Source organism: Canis lupus, chromosome 24 (assembly GCF_003254725.2).
Source record: "Canis lupus dingo isolate Sandy chromosome 24, ASM325472v2, whole genome shotgun sequence".
In the NCBI taxonomy this organism is placed as follows: domain Eukaryota; kingdom Metazoa; phylum Chordata; class Mammalia; order Carnivora; family Canidae; genus Canis; species Canis lupus.
In genome coordinates this window covers 22,195,685-22,215,060 of record NC_064266.1, presented here as the reverse complement: position 1 = coordinate 22,215,060, position 19,376 = coordinate 22,195,685, and the positions used below count along the sequence as shown (strand labels likewise).

Genomic DNA, 19,376 nt, shown 5'->3' with positions numbered 1-19,376 from the left:
GTTAAGATCGGGAGACATCATCCCCATTGGCCTTTATCTACTCCCTCACATTTACTGGTTCTGGGGGAAGTGGAGGGGTGGGGCAGGACACAAACCTGGAAACAGGCAAAGGGGGATGGAACAGCCACTAGGGGAGCATGCTAGGGATGGGAAGAGAGTCACTGGTTTGAGGAATTAGTTTGTAAGAAATCATGGGCAGATGACTTAAGACCAAACGCATTCCAGCTGTGCTAGAATGCCCTCTTGTTCAGCCTTTGGTTGCAGGCAAATGTATCTCAGGACCCACATGTCCAATCTTGGGGAGACAACTTTAACCCAAAACCCTCACTCACCCTGACCCAAGTTGTTCTTCCCAAGTAACCTTGCTGGCTATTTTTGACAGAAATATATTGGTTTTCGACTTCCATCTCAACTGAGACATCTTGACAGGTGTCCCTGAGTCCAAACTAGCTCCTCTATGAAGTCACTGTGGAACTCCAAGGGCTTCCACCTGACTAGTCAGTTGGCCAAGTTTAGAATGAGGAAAATGAGATATAATTCCATGTGCAGAACACAAAACAGAACATCAGAATCCATCCCACAAACCATACCACACAGCCATCTTTCATCCAATTTGAGACATTCTCTTTATTGACAAAGTTGAACTTACAGCGATGACAGGAGCTACAGCACACACAGCCAGGACACGTATGAGTACAAAATGGCCCATAAGACATATATAGCACAGTGCCCATCTCTCACACAAACTGTAGAAAATGCCAGGGAGCTTTATGAAAAAGCAGGATTCACCAAAACCAAAAAAGGGTGTCAGCACCAACAAAAAAAAAACAAAAGGCCAACTGGCCCCGACAGTTGGGAAATAGGAAAGCACAGCAGCTCTCTACCCTGTCCTCCATGTAAACTCCAATTCTGTGAAAAGAGAAAGGCTCTAAGAGCATTGTGGATGGGGGTCCTTCAATCTAACCTCAGAAAGGCCTGGACTAGATGCAGCACTGTTCATCTTGGTCTATGGCACAACACAACAGGCTGACCTGGTCAAAGGTAAATCTCTTAGGAAGATTTCAACCAGGGATATAGATTCCAGCTTTAAAGATACCCAAACTAAATCATATTTCATGACCTAGAGGTTACTAAAATGTTACCACCAAACATTCTCCCCAGATCTGTACCACAAAGACAACATACAAAAAAGTCTGCTCCCATTTCATCAGTAATGGAGACACACTTTTGCCACAACAAAAAGTGGTTCAATGAAATGTCATAAAATGTCATAAAAGTGGTTCAATGAAATGTCATAAAAGGTGCAGATCTTTAAAATCAGTTTTATTAAACTAGGTATTTTTTAAACTAGGTATTAATACTAGAAGGATTTACTGGAAAAAGAAAACAAGGCTAATGACCCCTCATCTGTTTCCCACTCATTTTTTGGCTTTCATTTTCCAAACCAATGTTACCATTTCTACATATAGCAGTTCCTACACTTGTCAGTTTTCCGATATGGGCCTAAAAAAATGCTAAATTCTGTCATAATAAATATATTTCTCCTTCCCCAGGAAGAAACATGAGAAAAAGAGGGAAATATTAAGATGCAATCCACTCTTTTGGTAAAGAAGATTCAGAAAACTCCCACCTAAAAAAAGTGAAAATATAACCATCTACTCAACCAAGACAAAACAAAACAAACCCAAAAAACTAAAAACAAGTGGGAGAGATGTTCCGAAGTAAAATATCCTAGGGGTGTGCCTGGGTGACTCATTCAGTGAAGCATCTGCCTTCGGTTCAGGTCATGATCCCAGGACCCTGGGATCCAGCCCCCAAGTGGAGCTCCCCGCTCAGCAGGGAGTCTGGTCCTCCCTCTCCCTCTGCCCCTCCCCACTCTGCTCATGCTTGCACGAGCTCATGGGTGCTCTAATAAAATCTAAAAAAAAAATAAAAATTAAAGTAAAATCTTAGACCAACCTCTGTACAAATACATGGAAAAAAGCTCAAGTCCTCCTACCTGAGACTAGTTCAGCATGCCCTGTCAATCCTAAGGAGTTTCTGGTCCCTAACAGCAAGAGATGCCAGGGATGCTGCCAGAAGGAGCCAGGGCTGCAATGACGGATCAAGAAAACTGCTCCAGGGATGGCACCTCCATTCCACTCAGCAGCGAAGTCAACAGTGTCCTCTCTAGTTCTACCATTGTGGGTTTTAAAACATTAAAACTGGGATCCCTGGGTGGCGCAGCGGTTTGGTGCCTGCCTTTGGCCCAGGGCGCGATCCTGGAGACCCGGGATCGAATCCCACGTCGGGCTCCCAGGGCATGGAGCCTGCTTCTCCCTCTGCCTGTGTCTCTGCCTCTCTCTCTCTCACTGTGTGCCTATCATAAATAAATAAAAATTTTAAAAAAATAAATAAATAAATAAATAAATAAAACATTAAAACTTCTATTCTAATTATATGTGTCAATTATTCCTCAATAAAGAAAAACCACAACTTGTATCCTTCTCAGCTTTATATAATTTGTCAACAATTTTCAGATGCAAATTGACAGCCAAGAGAGGCTTTTCCTTTTCAAACATGAATTAAAAAGAGGGAAGTCAGTGAATGCTCAAACTGGAGAGGACCCTAAAGATTAGTATCAAGATCATACTTTCATCTGAGGTCAACTACTCCTCCCACTGATGTGACATTGCAAACAATGCTCTTCCTGGGGTGCCTGGGTGGCTCAGTTAAGCATCCAACTCTTTGATTCAGCTCTGGTCATGATCTCATGGGTCTTGAGATCAAAGCCCCCGTTGAGCCCTGTGGCGAGTCCTGAAGCGATCTTAGCAAGGGGTCAGCTTAGAGTTCTCTCCTTGTGACTCCTCTCCACCCTCTCACACTCTAAAATAAATAAATCTTTTTTTAAAAAGATTTATTTATTCATGAGACAGAGAGAGACAGACAGACAGACATAGGCAGAGGGAGAAGCAAGCTCCCCACAAGACAGCCTAGGGGGTACTTGATCCCGGATCCCAGGATCACGCCCTGAGCCGAAGGCAGATGGTCAACCAACCACAGAGCACCCAGGTATCCCTAAAATAAATAAATCTTTAAAATAAGTTTAAAAATAAATAAAACAATGCTCTTCCTATCCATACCACACTAAGAGAAAGCAGCTTCAAATGCCAAAGACTTCAGAATACCATGTTTCAAGAAAAAAGACAGATTCTCAATGTGGTCAGTTACTACTTACCCACCTCCTCTCTCAAAACAGAAATACTTCTTAAAAACTAGGGAGGAGGGCAGCCTGGGTGGCTCGGCGGTTTAGCGCCACCTTCAGCCCAGGGCGCGATCCCGGGGCACCGGGATCGAGTCCCACGTCGAGCTCCCTGCATGGAGCCTGCTTCTCCCTCTGCCTGCGTCTCTGACTCTCTCCTCTCTGTGTATTCTCATAAATAAATAAAATCTAAAAAACAAAACAAAACTAGGGGGGAAATAGTAAATCACAGAATTAGAAATCCTGAGGAAATTTAAAAATTTTTTTATTTCATTCAACATTGAATCATTTCTTCTCTCAGCCTTTAAAATTAATAGGGAGGGAGGTGCACATAGAGGAAGCTAGGATAGCCCACAGCTACCTATAAAAAACACAAATAGTTCATTCCACCATGCAGAATTTAAATTTTAAGCTAAAAACAGCAGTCTATATATATAATTACATGTTTAACTCACATCATTTTGTAGAAAAACGTAAAATGCCCCCAAAAAGGCAGTATTGGATTATAAACCTTTAGAATGCTAAAATCCAAATAACCATAAAGTATGACAGACCTTAAAATCACTGGAACTACTTCAAAATCTATCAATGGGGCCCCACTATGAGAACTATGAATAATAGGAACATGATAAAACTACTGGCAAGCAAGCAAGGGCAGAAAGGAACCCACAGGTCACTCAAGCCCCAATAGGGTAAGCCACGGATGATCCCAGTGCGACGTGTTGAGTCTTGTCCACATGGCTACAGCAGGCCCCCTTCCCTGGGATTCACTCTGCAGTCTCTGCGGCCCAGAAGCAAATGCTCCACCTCCTGATGTATGTGCAGGTCAACAGGAGCCTAACACTAGGTCACAGTGCCCACATCATTCATCTGACTTCACCTCCACACGTAGGCATTTCACCATCACATCAAGAGGAGGAGGAATATCGTACATTAAGATACTGAGAGGCCACATTCATTGAACTTTTAGGATTTATACTGTTCCAATTATTGTTTTCAGTTGTTGCTAATTTCTTACTATGCCTAATTACAAATTATTTTATTGTAAGTATGTCTATATAGGAAAAAACGTAGTATATCTAGGGATCGGTACGAGCCACTGTTCCAGGCACCCACTGTGGGCCCTGGAAATGTATCATCTGCAGGTAAAGGGGGACTACTCTATAACCAAAGCTCTCCTTGCAGCTTGCAGCCAGACACAGGTTGAACCACTTGGTCTTCTGTCAAACTCCTTCTTTTAGAGTCAAAAAAAATTTTTTTCAAGATTTTATTTATTCATGAGAGACAGAGAGAGTGAGAGGCAGAGACACAGGCAGAGGGAGAAGCAGGCTCCATGCAGGGAGCCCAATGTGGGACTCGATCCCAGGTCTCCAGGATCAGGCCCTGGGCTGAAGGCAGAGCTAAACTGCTGAGCCACCCGGGCTGCCCAAGAGTCAAAATTTTTTAAGTAGGCAACCCTGAGATCAATACCTGAGCTGAGGGGCACTTGGGTGACTCAGTCAGTTAGGTCCAACTCTTGGTTTTGGTTCAGGTCATGATCTCAGCGTTGTGAGATGGAGCCCCATGTTGGGCTCCACAATGGGCTCCACACTGGGCATAGAACCTGCTTGGGATTCTCTCCCTCTCCCTCCACCCCCTCCCCATAGTTCTCTCTCCCCCTCTCTTAAAAAAAAGAAAAAGACCTGAGCTGAAGTCAGAGGTTGGTTGCTTAACCAACTCAGCCACCCTGGCACCTCTAGAGTCAAAAATTATCTTAGAGCACAGAAGTTGTACACTTTACAATTTCATCATTATTGAGAATTTTTTCAAACTTTCACATGCAAAATGTATGTCGCTGATGCTGAGAAACACTGTGCTTCTCCCTGAATCAAAGCTATCCCTGTCCTGGCCCCAGGGGCATTATTTGCCAGAAAGAAGCATTCCTACATTCTTTTCAGATCCAGTAGATCAGCTTTTCACAGACCTAAGTAACTCTCTCTGGTCCAGAAGAGATCTTGGGGAAACCATCCCTGCTCCACTCCCCAATGAGCCAATGAAAAACTACTCTGCAAACCCAGGACACAGGGCATGGAGGAGGACGGTGGTCTCGACTCCTGGTCCCTGGCCTCCTGACCACAGCACTAACTCCTTCATTCATTTTGGTAAAGGTCAGAAGACTCTAGCCACACACCCCCTTCATACATTCAGTCTACCCACTTGTATGCTTGACCCTGGACTTAATAGTCTACACTGCAATGAGTCATGCATTAAGACTGAATCTTAGAACCTCATCTCTGCCCCCTCTGAAAGCTAGAACCATAAAGCCAGCTCTGTTAAGACTTACCCAGATGGGCTAAATCGCACTTCCCAAATCTCATTCTACAACCAGAACTGAAAGTTGAAGACCTCAGTAAATAAATTCCTCTTCCTCCTCTTCCTCCTGCTTGCACGCAGCCTACCCTTACTTACCAACAATGCCTGTAGACTAAGGAAAATAACTCCAATAAATCAGCATAAGGGGGGAATTTTTAAAAATTTTTAAGGTAAGACATCTGACAGACCTGCAAGCTGCTGACAGATCACTATGCAGTTCTAAATCTCTCTCTCGATACCATCTACAAAGTTCTAGCCTTTGATGGCTAATCTGCACTGTGTGAAAGTATGTCAAAAGTATGACATCATCCTAAATTTTACATCAATACTGACCACAGCTCAGGGTCAGTGTGGTTCAGTGTGATTACTTCGAGTTCCACTCTCTGTTGACATCAGCTAGATTTGGATCACCTGCACTAATCTCATTAGGTTCATCAGGCTTAAAGACTAGGCTGTGTTTGTGTACTGTGGTGAACTGCAGTAAACATCACAAAAGGAGCTCCTCATATCAAACCTTGTAAAATACTACTTAAAGAAAAACTCTATAGAGTCACTCTGTTATAACAAAGCTGCTTCCTGCCCAACACCATATTATTTTCTAGAGAGTACACCTTGAAGAAAATACAAGTTTTTAAATCAATGAATTTGAGTTACTGAATCACTGAATTTTCATTTCAAAGAAAATGGTGAAACGTGCATTTATACTTCAATTTCACTCAGGAAACTGGATGAAAATCATAGTCTGAAAACCTCAAAGAGCTAGACTCAATACCACCACCAAGCTGAAAAAGAAACAATAAAAGAACTTGTTACTTATTTTACAAAGTACTGGAAGCCTATCTTATGCATACCCTCCTGCATGGTGGACAGCAGGCACCGAGAACACCCAGCCTTGCAGATCCTAAGGTAGTGATGGCCTTCACTGGTCACTCCCTTTGCCAGAGGTCCATACAAAAACTCTGTTTCTAAACTCTTCTGATCTAGAAATTCTAGAGAATGTCCACTGGATCTGAAGAACTTATGCTCGGCTTCCTAACATTGTGGCTGCTTTTTCTATCAGCTCACTCTGATCACAAGTACCCAGTGAGGGAGGCACTTCAGGCAGCATCATCCCCATTTGGCAGCTCAGAACAAGAGAGATCACATAGCTTGGAAGTCAAAGTTAGGATGAACCTGCAAGAACTCAAATCTGATGTTTCCCCATCAGAATTAGACTTGAACATGCAGGCATGTATGTTAAGGCCGAAGTACAAGTATGAGGGTTACATTAAGCCCAGGTCACCTGAGCTACAAAGTAAAATGCAGATTTTCAATCCCCTGACTCAATTTCTAGAGATGGACTTTAGAAATAGATTATGTCAGTCAAGTTCCCCAGGTGATTCTAAAGCCCAATAGCTTGAGGAACACCAGCCTGACTGAACCGTAAATCCCAATCCAGCCAGAAGACCCATGTTTACCACTCCTCAAGCAACAGAGAACTTGCCAAGCAAACCAAGAAGCTTCCTCAAGTTAAGTGCACCAGTGACCTACCCTGAACTAGTCTTATCAAGACTTTATAGGGCTCAGCCTAAAGAACAAGGTCAATAGACTTAAGAAGTACACACAGGATCAGCTTCACTCCTTCCAAGGTAATTTTTCAGGTGACATTACTCCATGGTATCTTCACCAACTCCAAGCACGCCTGGAGGTGTATCCTCTGTAGATCACCAACACATGGGGTGTCAAATTCCTTCTGAAGGTGCACAACACTTCACGGAAGGTATAGTACCATTAATTTCTAGAGGAAGTTTTGTGGATTTAACCCTAGGCAAAAATCAAGTTGGGTTTACAGAGTATCCATAATTGTAATAAGAACCCTAAAAAATTATATAGAAAACCAATTCCTACCCATTTAACTTCTTTTCATACTGAAAATGGCAGCAAGTCTCCTTTTGAACTCATTTCTTACGGCATAGAATTTTAAAAGGGAGGGGAAGATGGTAATTTCAGGTTATTTCATAGTGTCAGACTATTAACTGCCTTTGAAACATACTTTTGGGGGTGGGGGGGGGACTATCTCCCCATGGTATCCAGCAAGCACTGTCCTGCTGTAGTTCTCAGGAGGAAGCCACCTGAAAAGGCTTCAAGGCTGCGGGGCCAAGCCTTAGACTTCTCAAAGACCTCTCACAGTAACATGAGAACATCTAACAGCAGGAGGCTGAGAAATGAAATATGAAGAACAGAGAAAAAAGGAATGGGCTTAGAAATAAGTACATTAAAAAAAAAAGTGAAAGATGAAAAGATCAGTCTGAATTTAAGAGAGAAGAATCAGTACCTTACCATTTGAACCTAAAAGAATATACCCAGGGCAAGACAAATTTCAGAAGACATGACACTCTTGAAATACAGAATTTTATTTAGAAACTGTTTAAAGTAGAAAAAAACCCTGTCAAGAAAGACCAGGTGGAAAATGGGTTCCCAATAAAATGGTATTTTAGGGCAACAAAAGTCTAAAAGGCCACAAAAGAGAAATAGCACCACTGTTATTTGAACAATGGCTAGTTACTTGCATTTTTTGGCATTGTTAATCACTGAATCTGGGTTTTCCTCTGAATTCCACACAGAGCATGCACTACACAACAATTTTATCATAAAATATCTGCTTTCTACACACATTTTAGGACAAGCTACCACCAGGAACAAATCAATACAAATACATCAGGGGCTGAACAATCTCAGTAGTGGGTGACACACATTTTGCAGAATTCTGCCAAACAAAGGAACTGAATAGGCTAGGGGCAAAGCAATGAGGAAGAGTTAAGGAATGAAATATTTTAAATATTAATAATTAATTCAGACACGGTACTGTATCTTCTGCAAAAGAAAATTAACATTTAGTAACACGCTAACGAATTTTATCTCCAAAGAGATTAGTGCACTGGCAAAGTATTCCGATAACAGTGGAGGGTGGTGGACAGCAGGTACCGAGAACACCCAGCCTTGCAGATCCTAAGGTAGCGATGGCCTTCACTGGTCACTCCCTTTGCCAGAGGTCTAGAAAGACTTGCAGCGTGACCACCTGCCTGCTGAACTTACACTCTAAGCAGCAAACTTTAAGGAGCCAAAGAGGAGTCCCCAGTGGGCACAGGGAGCAGAGAAGAGAAACATGTTCAATGTAAACTTAAAAGACAGTAAAATGGGACATGACCCCCATTCAAATCCCAGAGATGTGGGCAAGTCCCCAAAAGTAGTTGTTAGATTTAGAAACTGGACACACCTCATTTCCCAAAAACACAATACATAGAAATTTCAGGGATAACTGGAAAAATCGTCAGAGAAATGTTCAAGGAAATTCAAGCTCTTCAACATCTCAGGGCTGAAACGTGCCCTCTATTCATCCAGGCAACAATGCCTCTTGCTTCTTAGAGGAGGGATACGATTGGTCAAGGACACCAAATGGCTTTACAGAGCAACTTTTTAAATTTCCCTTTTGAGCCAAGGTCTAGGTCTTTGAGGATTCAAGCAGCCCTGCAAGGCCTGTGAACAGCAGATTCCAAAGGTCCAGAGGTCTGGCCCTTCCTTCCCAGACACCCTGTCAAACATGTAAAATTCTCCTGTCATGGTACATTTTATATTTTGAAATATGGAAGCATATTTTAAATACTCTTAAGGCATTTATTTATTAAAACGTTCTCTGCCAAGATTTCACATTAGCTTAAAATTCAAATCAGTCTTTACATTTCTCTACTGAGGACTCCACCTCAGTGTATGACATAAAAGCACCTTCTCCAGCAGTGAGTGTTACCAGCATCCACACAGTGAGCCCCATGGTCAGCCTCTCTGTTCCCCAGGTGACCCAACTAGATGTTAATACTGCTCTGCTACAGGGTAAAAGCTCCTAACTCAAACTCATTGGAAAAGGGGTGAAACTTCTGCAAAGTGCACTTTAAGAAGAGGTACTGTTTGCTCATGAAAAGAAACCAGTGAGTCCTCTAAGAATAATAAAAGGGGATATTTTACAGTTAAGCACATGATTTGGAGTGAAGAATTCGGATGTTGCTTTGCTGGTCCAGGCTGTTAATACTCTTCTTGTTCCTCCTGTGGGCCCCCTTCATCAGGTATCACAAAGCCTTCCTAAAATGGGAAAACGAGAGGGGAAAGCTATTACTCAGCACCAAATGAAGGATCAGTTACTGTGATGTCACTTGTCTCATATTAACAGTCTCTTCAAGTCAGTGACTCTTCCCATCTCTACCACACCCTTATCGTTTAATAGTACAAGGCCACATGACCACTACTTTATTAGACAGTGGAAACACATCTCACAACAGTCAAAAACTGAGCACAAGGGCAGCCCTGGTGGTGCAGTGGTTTAGTGCCACCTGCAGCCCAGGGCATGATCCTGGAGACCTGGGATCGAGTCCCATGTCAGGCTCTCTGTATGATGCCTGCTTCTCCCTCTGCCTGTGTCTCTGCCTCTCTCTCTCTCTGTCTCTATGAATAAATAAATAAAATATTAAAAAAAAAAACTGAGCACAAGTTGATTTCTTAATTATGTCTTCATTATGGTGATGATATCACATATCATATTGTACTTAAATGTGTACAGTCCATGTCAATTCTATCTCAGTAAGTTTGTTTAAAAAAAAGAAAATGTACCCTCAAAAACCCCTGATGTCACCATGAAAGTTCAGTACCATATCATCTCTTCTCAATAAGCTGTCTATGCAGCCAACTTTTCCTTTATGCATTTCTTTGACAGCACTTCAGGACCATGCATGCCATTGTGGGTGTTGTGGGTTTACCGAAAACACTCACAATACCTATAGTAACCTCCAAGACTGACCCAACATTAGTGGCATGGAAATACAGCAGATTTGAGGTTCCCACTAATGCTCACTCCAGGGCATTCTTGCATAATAATGGCTAGATCACCATAAAAATCAGACTTCTCCTTCAATCACCATCTTATTTTTAACTAAATCTCCACAGCTGAATTTACTTAAGACTCCATTAAGATAATACTCAGACTAGACCAAGGGCCTCTGCATCTTCATCATCTTTGTTTTCACTGAAGCTAGCATAGAGCAAGCCCAGAATAAGAATTTATGGAACAAAGTATCATCTCTTCAGTCATCTGTCTTCATTCCCTGAAATTTACTTGGTAGATTTAGAGAACAGTGTTAATGCCAATATTAATATTACCTTGTATTTGTATACTGCTATACACACTATAAAACAGACATACACTGCAACTTGATGGTACAGACCTTATTAGGTATGCAGATTTATAAATAAGTAAAGCCATTAAATATTGGACATAGAAAGATACCAAATCCTAAATGTAGGAAAAAAATTAGTCTTCCCTGATCAGCTAGCATGTCATGATTAGTATCACCAGATTCTGCTGTGTAATAACATACATGGATCCCAAGAAACTTGACCATAAAGTACTATGAAGAAATGGGAACCAGGCACACTCCTGAGGAGGAGGAACAGAGATACAGCCATGGGCAGGGGACATCCGAAAGGGGCCATATCATGCCTGGGGCCCTGATAAAATGGGAGACAGCACATCAGGCTGAGGGGTCCAAGTTGCAGGGGTGGAGAGGGATGGTGGGGTTAAGAGCATTTGGTGGCACTCATCACTTATCAGTGGCCATAAACCACAGAAGCAGTGCAAGCCAGCCACCTCCTTGTCCTATTCCTGCCTCAAAGGCTCACAGGCCTCAAGGCAGAGGCTGAGGCTGAGCAGAGGTGCCTTCTGGCTGACTTTCAGAAGTCAAAGTCTTTTTGATGAATGCTATCCTAGAACATGAGGAGCACCAGCACTGAGCGCTGAAACCAACCAGATAAAATTTACTTTGTCTTAGATGGCAAAATGGCAACACATACATCTGTGGCATAGAGAATGTCCACGATCCTCTGCAATACAGGGTTGTTTTCCCCTTCGTTCTCCTGGCAAATCAATTCAATGTTTCTTAGCTTTCCAAAGTAGAAATCTCTCTCTTTCTCCAAGTCTTCGACGGTAAGTTTCAATACATTGACCTGCGTAAGACATTAAAAAGGATAAGATACTAAGCATTCATGTACCAACAACATATCAGACAAACTGCTAAGCTGAGAGGAGACATGGTCTTCCATCACACTCACTAACATGGACCAAAACCCACTTTAGTTTAATACCAGTCTTCTTTCGCTCCAGATAAATAACGTGGCCACCTTGACTATAACATCTCCCAGGAAGAGGCAGGTTACACCAGAAATCATGAGGAACTAAGAATAGATCAAGGAAAGAAACTCTGGGATCCTGAGACAAATAAAGAAGCAGAATCCACAACCTGCCCAGCAAAGTGGCTGACAAGCATCAACTGAGTTTTCACCAGGGCACTGGTCTGTGAAATCCAGGTCTTTCTACACGTGGTGGTCAATGGAAAAAAAGGGTCTGGTCCAGAGAAGCAAGGCAGAAATGGCAAGGCAGAAGAAGACTACTGACTAAAAAGACTACGCTAGTCAAAAACAGCTAGAAGTGACAGTGGCCCAAGCATGGAGAACTCAATGATTCTCCAGAGGCTACCATATGCTAGGGATGGGAGGAGCAATTCATTATTCAAAAGGAGAGGAAAGAGTCTTGGCACCTGTCTCTCTCCCAAGAGAGTTTCAAAAGGGAGAGAAGACACAGAAGCAGGGAGCAGACCTAGCACAGCACGTTCCACTGCTAGCTCCAGCAAGCATTTCGCCAGCTCACCACATGTGCTGCAGGATTCTCCAGGCATCCTGCTGAGGGGCTCTAATTCTCACAAAAGGCCAAAAGGAAATAAATCTCAGTGCTTAGGCCGGGTCTCTATGTAGCCAAGATTAATAAATGTCCTAAGACTTCTCATGGCCATTTTAAGCATAGTGCACATCTTCATTCCAAGACATTCAACTCTATGACATGTGAATTTAATTTAACTCTCAATTACAAATGCAAATTACATGGCATACCACGCAGCATAAAATACTCATGGGACACACAGGCTGGGGCCACAGGCAAGGCCAAGGAAGGAAATCAAAAGTGCAGCTACTGAGAACAATTCAGGCAGTAGGGAATTCTGAGTGCCTGAGAGGCACCACAGACATGTAAGTCCAGCCGTCTGAACTAAAGGCAAAAACTGAAGCAAATAGCTTCTTTAGTTCCCCCACGGACTCGCAAAGAAGCCAGATATACCCAAAGGGATCAAGTCCTGTCCCAAGGTGGAAAACTCCCCCTTCATAAGTTGTAGTCGAGAAGCATCCAGAAATGAGAAAAGGTGTCCAGAACCACAAGGACCATTCTGTCAATTACTTAATTTCAATGTTCATCATCAAAGGCCTGATGAAAACAGTCTTTCAATTATTCCTTTATCAACCACAGAAATCATTTTTTTTTTTTTTAAGATTTTATTTACGGGAGACAGAGGCAGAGACATAGGCAGAGGGAGAACCAGGTTCCCTATGGGGAGCCTGATGCAGGACTCGATTCCAGGATCACAACCTGAGCCAAAGGCAGACGCTCAACCACTGAACCACCCAAGCATACCCCACAGAAATCACTTTTAAAAATAACTGAGAATTTCAATGAAATACTAGCATCACCTAGTAGCCAGCAAAGCTAAATCATCTATTGCCTCTCCTTCTCCCCAAACCTGATTTTACTGCTGCTGTTGCTTCTTTAAACTCTCGGCCCCAAAGTGGACGAGGGGATGGAAAGGGAAAACCTAGGGCACCTGGGTGGTTCAATTAAGTGTTTGACTCTTGATTTCAGCTCAGGTCATGGTCTCAGGGACGTGAGATGGAGCCACCCCCAGTCAGGTTCCACACTTAGCAGCTCACATTTTCTCTCTCACTAAAACAAGTAACTCTTTAAAAAAGGGGGAAGGGGGGCAGCCCCCGTGGCGCAGCAGTTTAGCACCACCTGCAGCCTGGGGTGTGATCCTGGAGACCCGGGATTGAGTCCCACGTCGGGCTTCCTGTATGGAGCCTGCTTCTCTGTGTGTGTGTGTGTGTGTGTGTGTGTGTGTGTGTGTGTTTCTATGAATAAATAAAATCTTTTTAAAAAATAAAATTTAAAAATTTAAAAAAAGGGGAGGGGGGGGATGGACAAGAGCTGACTGACCCCAGCAGTAGGAAGTTGCCTTAAATCTTCAGTTCTAAGACCCAAGAGCTAGGGAAGAGGCCTTCTAATCACATTAGTGACTCAGGAGGGAAAGGAAGTCAAAAGAGCTTCAAAAGGTATGCTACACCTTGGAGTCCATCACCCATGGCTCACTAGTGCCTCCCTCACAAACCAAGTCAAACTTTCTTGGACCTACACATCATCAAAGGCACCAGAACCCAGCCTTTTGGGCCTCCCTGTGAGGCCAAAGCAGCATTCCTCCATGACATAACTCATTAAGTAGGTATCCACAGGAAATAATTAGTACACACTATGAAGTCACTGGCTTTCACTCCCCGCTTGTTTACCCTTTGAGGTTATTAAAACTCTGTGGCTAGTAATCAATGTCACTCTTAAAACTTCTCTTGCAGTAAAGTAATAGCTATAACTTAGGAAACCCAAGAAGAATGCTTTGGACCTGCACTGGCCCATACAAATGGGTATCTGAGTACTTGAAAAGTGGCCAATGCAATTGAGACAGGCAGTAAATATTAAATACACACAGGATTTCAACGACCTAGTACGGTCTTCAAACGTAAAATATCTCATTGATGATTATTTGTATTGATTACATGTTAAAATGGTAACACTTTGGATACACGTAATGGGTTATTAGAAGAAATTTCATGTGTTTCTTTTCACTGTTTTAACATCCCTACTAAAAAAATTTAAATTATGTATGTGCCTCATATCTCTGGTTTACGTTCTCTTTTGAACTGCTCTGGACTCAAATCAACTAAAAGTAAACTTCTCCAGGATGTGTTAGGAATGCAGAATTGTTGCAGATCTCCTAAGGAAATGGATACCAGTAGGTAATCTGTGAGAATACACTGCTGTCCTCTTGCCCCAAGAAGCCTGTCTGGCTCTATTTCCCACATTGCAGTCATGTTCCCTAGACCTCCACACCTTTGCTAAGGGCCACAAATTCAAATACTTCCAAGGGGCCAGACAGATCAGGTAAATAAGCCAAGGAAGTTAGTAACAGGGTGTTATAGGTAAGAATTCTGGCAACCTGGAGAGGACTTAAAAAATCCTTCATATTAAAGAGAAAACAAAATGGAAACCCTGCACAAGCCCAAGTACTCCAGAGAGCAGGACGGGGGCAGCTGACTCAACTCTCAGGGCAGGTTATTTAACCTCCCCCAGCACACTGTCACTATCTGTGAGACCTCACAGACTAATGTAAAAGTGAAATTGAAGTACTCACTAAAGCTATGGCAAACCACTCTAAAAATGTCAGTTATTTTTGTTTTTATTAACATTTGTCAAGACAATCTGACACCTGTGAGCTTTCAAAAAGACACTGCAGAATCTATTTTGCTCTATTAAGACCATGGACAAGAACTATAATAATCACAACTGTCTTTTATCCATTGCTATTTTCACCATTTATCCTAGACACCACTCCAGGGACCCAAATAACACTAGCTCATATAATCTGCTCAACTTCACACAACACAGTAAGTTTAGAGAGGTTAACTGACTTGCCCCAAGTAGAAGTGGCAGAGCTAGGAAAGTCCCCAAATCTATACAACCCAAAGCTTGTGCCCCATCACACAGGACACTACCTGTGCCAAGAACAGCAGTCCCAAAGAATCTGCCACATCTTTTCCCAGAGATTCCAAAATCAACCCTGGGCTAGCCACCCAGCCCTGGCATTGGCAACACTGTTTTTCCCTGAGACTGCTTCCTGTGTACATCCTTGTCTAGAAACCAACAGTTAACAGGGAAGTCTCCTTATTCTCCAGGACTTCTGTACTTCACAGTGACAGTTCTAAGAGGGTACGCAAGGCAGCCACACTAATAGGGATGATGACCCAGTCACCTGACATCCCCACGACACCTAGAATCACAGGGCACACACAAATCAAAAATTGGGAAAAACAAAAACAAAAAAAACCGTGATCTCTGGCAAGGCTCTTATATCCTGATCTCTGAGGAGTAGGGCTTGGGTTGTTATGAGAGGTTCCAGGTTCAAGTGAGGCCTCTGCCCCCAGGTTTTAGGACTTGGTTTTCAAGAAAGTTAAAGGATTCAAACCCAAACACACAGAAATCATAGAGCATCCCCCATTTTAAAACTGGAATTAGGGGCAGCCCAGGTAGCTCAGAGGTTTAGTGCCGCCTTCAGCCCAGGTTGTGACCCTGGAGATCCGGGATCAAGTCCCATGTCTGGCTCCCCGCATAGAGCCTGCTTCTCCCTCTGCCTGTGTCTCTGCCTCTCTCTCTCTCGTGCTCTGTGTCTCTCATGAAGAAATAAAATAAAATAAAATAAAAAAGAACTGGAATTAGGGGCAGCCCGGCTGTTTAGTGGTTTAGGGCCGCCTTCAGCCTAGGGCATGATCCTGGAGACCCAGGATTGAGTCCCACATCAGGTTCCCTGCATGGAGCCTGCTTCTCCCTCTGCCTGTGTCTCTGCCTCTCTCTGTGTCTCTCATGAATAAAATCTTAAAAAACAAAAACAGGGATCCCTGGGTGGCGCAGCGGTTTGGTGCCTGCCTTTGGCCCAGGGCGCGATCCTGGAGACCCGGGATCGAATCCCACGTCAGGCTCCCGGTGCATGGAGCCTGCTTCTCCCTCTGCTTATGTCTCTGCCTCTCTCTCTCTCTCTCTCTCTATGTGACTATCATAAATAAATAAAAAAAAAATTTAAAAAAACAAAAACAAAAACAAAAAAAAAACAAAAACAAACAAAAAAACCTGGTATTAATCAAGAGAATCACCTAAAAGCAAAAGAACAAAACTATAAGGACTGGTGCAAAAATGTCTAAATTTTGGGTGCCTGGGTGGCTCAGTCAGTTGTGTGTCTACCTTCGGCCCAGGTCATGATCCCAGCGTCCTGGGATTAAGCCCCACATCAGGCACCATGCTATGCAGACAGCCTGCTTCTTCCTCTCCCTCTGCCTGCCACTTCCCTCTGCTTGTGCTCTGTCAAGTAAATAAAATCTTTAAGAAAAAAATAAAGTCTAAATTTTGTTCGGATCCATAGAAACCTCTGATGTGTACCATCAGGATATTTAATTAATTCTAAAGAGTATGTTTCAAATGACTGAACTAGTAAGAACAGAAGATCAATAACAGGCTTTCCATGCCAGTTCCACTCTAACTTGCATCTCCAATGACCCACAATTTCAGTACAGAAACTATGGAATCTTCTTTTTTCCTTACTATTTAGAAAGGAACTTTTCTTTATCTTTTGTCAGAGACAAACGTCAAGAGACACTCTCTGAATCCCACAGAACCCTGACAGTGTTTCAGAGACCTTCAACAGGGTTCTACTATGGGTGGGTTTCCAAAGACATTGGTTTCTGTCACACTAATAGATCTTAGAAACACCTGATCCCTCTCTTCCACCTGCACTTCCACATTCCCACTCCCCACACAGCACTCAAAGTGCTCACACATAATGAGGACCGCTTCAGCAGAGGGACAAGGCAGGCCTTCCTACAAAAAGACAGGCAGGCCTTCCCTGCAACAGTGTTGTCAAGCATTCTTTCTCCTGAAGAAACTTCAGTCTTTGATCTTAGACAGAGGAGGTGCCTACCTGCTGCATCAATTCAGCTGCTTCATCATCCCCGTTGCCCACACCAGGATTCTTTCGCACCACACCCGGGCCAGCCTTAGGGGTTGCAGTAGTTCTGTGTGTTGCAATGGGCCTCTGTGGAGCTGAGAGAGGAGCAGAGCTTTCTTTAAGAGGAGAAATTTCAAGACAAAAAAAAAACCCCACCAGACAAGAGGAGGCTGTGACCAACTGCCCTCCACAGCTATGCAGTGAAGAGACCTCCTGTAGAGAGCCCAGCATGCAAGACAACATTCCCATGTTTGCCCAAAGTGGTTTTTAACCTGGCAGCAGAGTTAAGTACCAATTTTAGCCACCATCTTTTGTGCTGGAAAGGACTCCCTCTGTGAGGTCTTTTTTCCGCTGGGGTAAAGAAGACTACCATCTGAAAGAGACGCAGTCATTCTGGCGAAGACCATCTTAACCTAGCTCCAACCAAATCCACAAACAGGGCAACTTCATGAAGCAAAGGCAAACTTCATGCCAGGAACGAGCTCACGGTCCCAGATGCTGCCAGGTACCCAAGGTTTCCCATCTGGAAAGTAAGATGCCCCCCATCTTAGAACCTCAAACTCCTTGGCTTGGGAAGAGAAGGGTGGTAGAGACTGCTCTTACCACTAATTACCTCAAAACCCGCATATTGCTCACCTTTTAGAAGGTGTTTAGGAGGGTTAGGAGAGGAAAGCAGCGCCCTGACTAGGACTTACAGACTTCTCTGTGAGCAGAGCCAAAAGCTGACAAAGTTAAGGAAAAAGGAGTAAAGTTAAAACAATCAAGAATAATTAAGAATGGGCTATCTTGAGGTAAATTTATCGTTCATGATTTTAATCATTTATTTAGCAATTATTTTGTAAAGCCATATATTATGCCAAGTTTAGAAATATCTGATCTTTCTGACACCCCAAACAGTTCAATAACCATAAGGCCTTTCACCCCCAAGTACAGGCACTTCTCCTGGATGATCTCTAGTATACGTTCATCCCCAAAACCAAATGCTTAGTGCAAGTCTCCACTTGCCTGTTATCAGCATCTGAAATATGAAATACATAGGGTTATCTACACAGATCCCCATTCTAGGAAGCTAAGCACTCAATAATTGGTGAAATCAGAACTCTCATACATGCTGCTGATGGGAATGTGTAACGGTGCAGCCACTTTAGAAAACAGTCTGGTGGTTCTGCAAAAGGTTAAAGAGAGGAACCATATACAACCCAAGAATTGTGCTCTACAGCATATACCCTTTGGATTTATGCCCAAGAGAAATGAAAACAGGCCCACACAAACACTTGTACAGGAATGTTCAAAGTAGCATTATTCATAACAGCTCAGGAGGGGAAACAACCCAAATGATCATCATCAACTGATGAATAAATACAATATAGGGATGCCTGGGTGGCTCAGCCAGTTAAGTGTCCAGCTCTTAATTTCAGTTCAGGTCATGATCTCAGGGTTGTGAGATCAATCCCCACATCAGGCTCTGCACTGGGCATGGAGGCTGCTTAAGATTCTTTCCCTCTTTCTCTCCCTCTCCTTCTGTCCCCACCCCCCCATTAAAAATTAAAATAAAAAAATAAAACATGGTATAGTTGTACAATGGAGTATTATTTAGCCATTAAAAAAAATGAAGTACTAAAAAAAAAAAAAAAAAGAAAAGAAAAAAAAATGAAGTACTGACGCGTACTACAACATGGATGAACCTTAAAAACATTACGCTAGGGGAGCCCGGGTGGCTCAGCGGTTTAGCACCACCTTCAGCCCAGGGCCCGATCCTGGAGACCCAGGATCGAGTCCCATGTTGGGCTCCCTGCATAGAGCCTGCTTCTCCCTCTGCCTATGTCTTTGCCTCTCTCTGTGTCTCTCATGAATAAATAAATAAAATCTTAAAAAAAAAAAAATACGCTAAATAAAAGAAGCCAGATACAAAGACCACACATTCTATGATTTCATTTGTGTGAAATGTTCAGAATAGGTAAATCTCCAAATAAAGTGGATTAGTGGTTGCCCAGTGTTGGGGGATAGGGGGAGCTGAGGGAAAATGGGAAGTGACCACTTTGGGGCACATAAAAGTTTCT

The 19,376-nt window shown here is 43.0% G+C and overlaps 2 protein-coding genes and 1 long non-coding RNA gene across 17 annotated transcripts in view; 1 reads left to right on the top strand and 2 right to left on the bottom strand.

Annotated features, from left to right (window-relative positions):
- The window catches only part of EFCAB8 (EF-hand calcium binding domain 8), a 69,149-nt gene extending 67,582 nt beyond the window's left edge, over positions 1-1,567 (bottom strand). For 9 of the 10 annotated variants that reach the window (XM_049100507.1, XM_025469715.3, XM_025469724.3 and 6 more), the window contains exon 1: positions 333-1,567. In XM_049100507.1, coding sequence (XP_048956464.1) covers positions 333-421 — 89 coding nt within the window. In that variant the 5' untranslated portion in view covers positions 422-1,567. The remainder of the gene's footprint in view (positions 1-332) is intronic. The other variant, XM_025469723.3, reaches the window with a different exon arrangement.
- Positions 904-2,429, top strand: LOC125753536 (uncharacterized). Its single transcript, XR_007405612.1, has 2 exons — positions 904-1,041; positions 1,554-2,429. It is a non-coding gene; the product is annotated as an uncharacterized LOC125753536 (long non-coding RNA).
- Positions 2,430-3,489: 1,060 nt separating this feature from the next.
- Positions 3,490-19,376, bottom strand: part of MAPRE1 (microtubule associated protein RP/EB family member 1) — a 38,311-nt gene continuing 22,424 nt past the window's right edge. For 4 of the 6 annotated variants that reach the window (XM_025469713.3, XM_035705698.2, XM_035705696.2 and 1 more), the window contains exons 5-7: positions 17,290-17,411; positions 11,468-11,620; positions 3,490-9,706 (exon numbers count right to left, since the gene is read on the bottom strand). In XM_025469713.3, the coding sequence (XP_025325498.1) occupies positions 9,650-9,706; positions 11,468-11,620; positions 17,290-17,411 (332 nt within the window). In that variant the 3' untranslated portion in view covers positions 3,490-9,649. The remainder of the gene's footprint in view (positions 9,707-11,467; positions 11,621-17,289; positions 17,412-19,376) is intronic. The other 2 variants (XM_049100518.1, XM_049100517.1) reach the window with 1 other exon arrangement.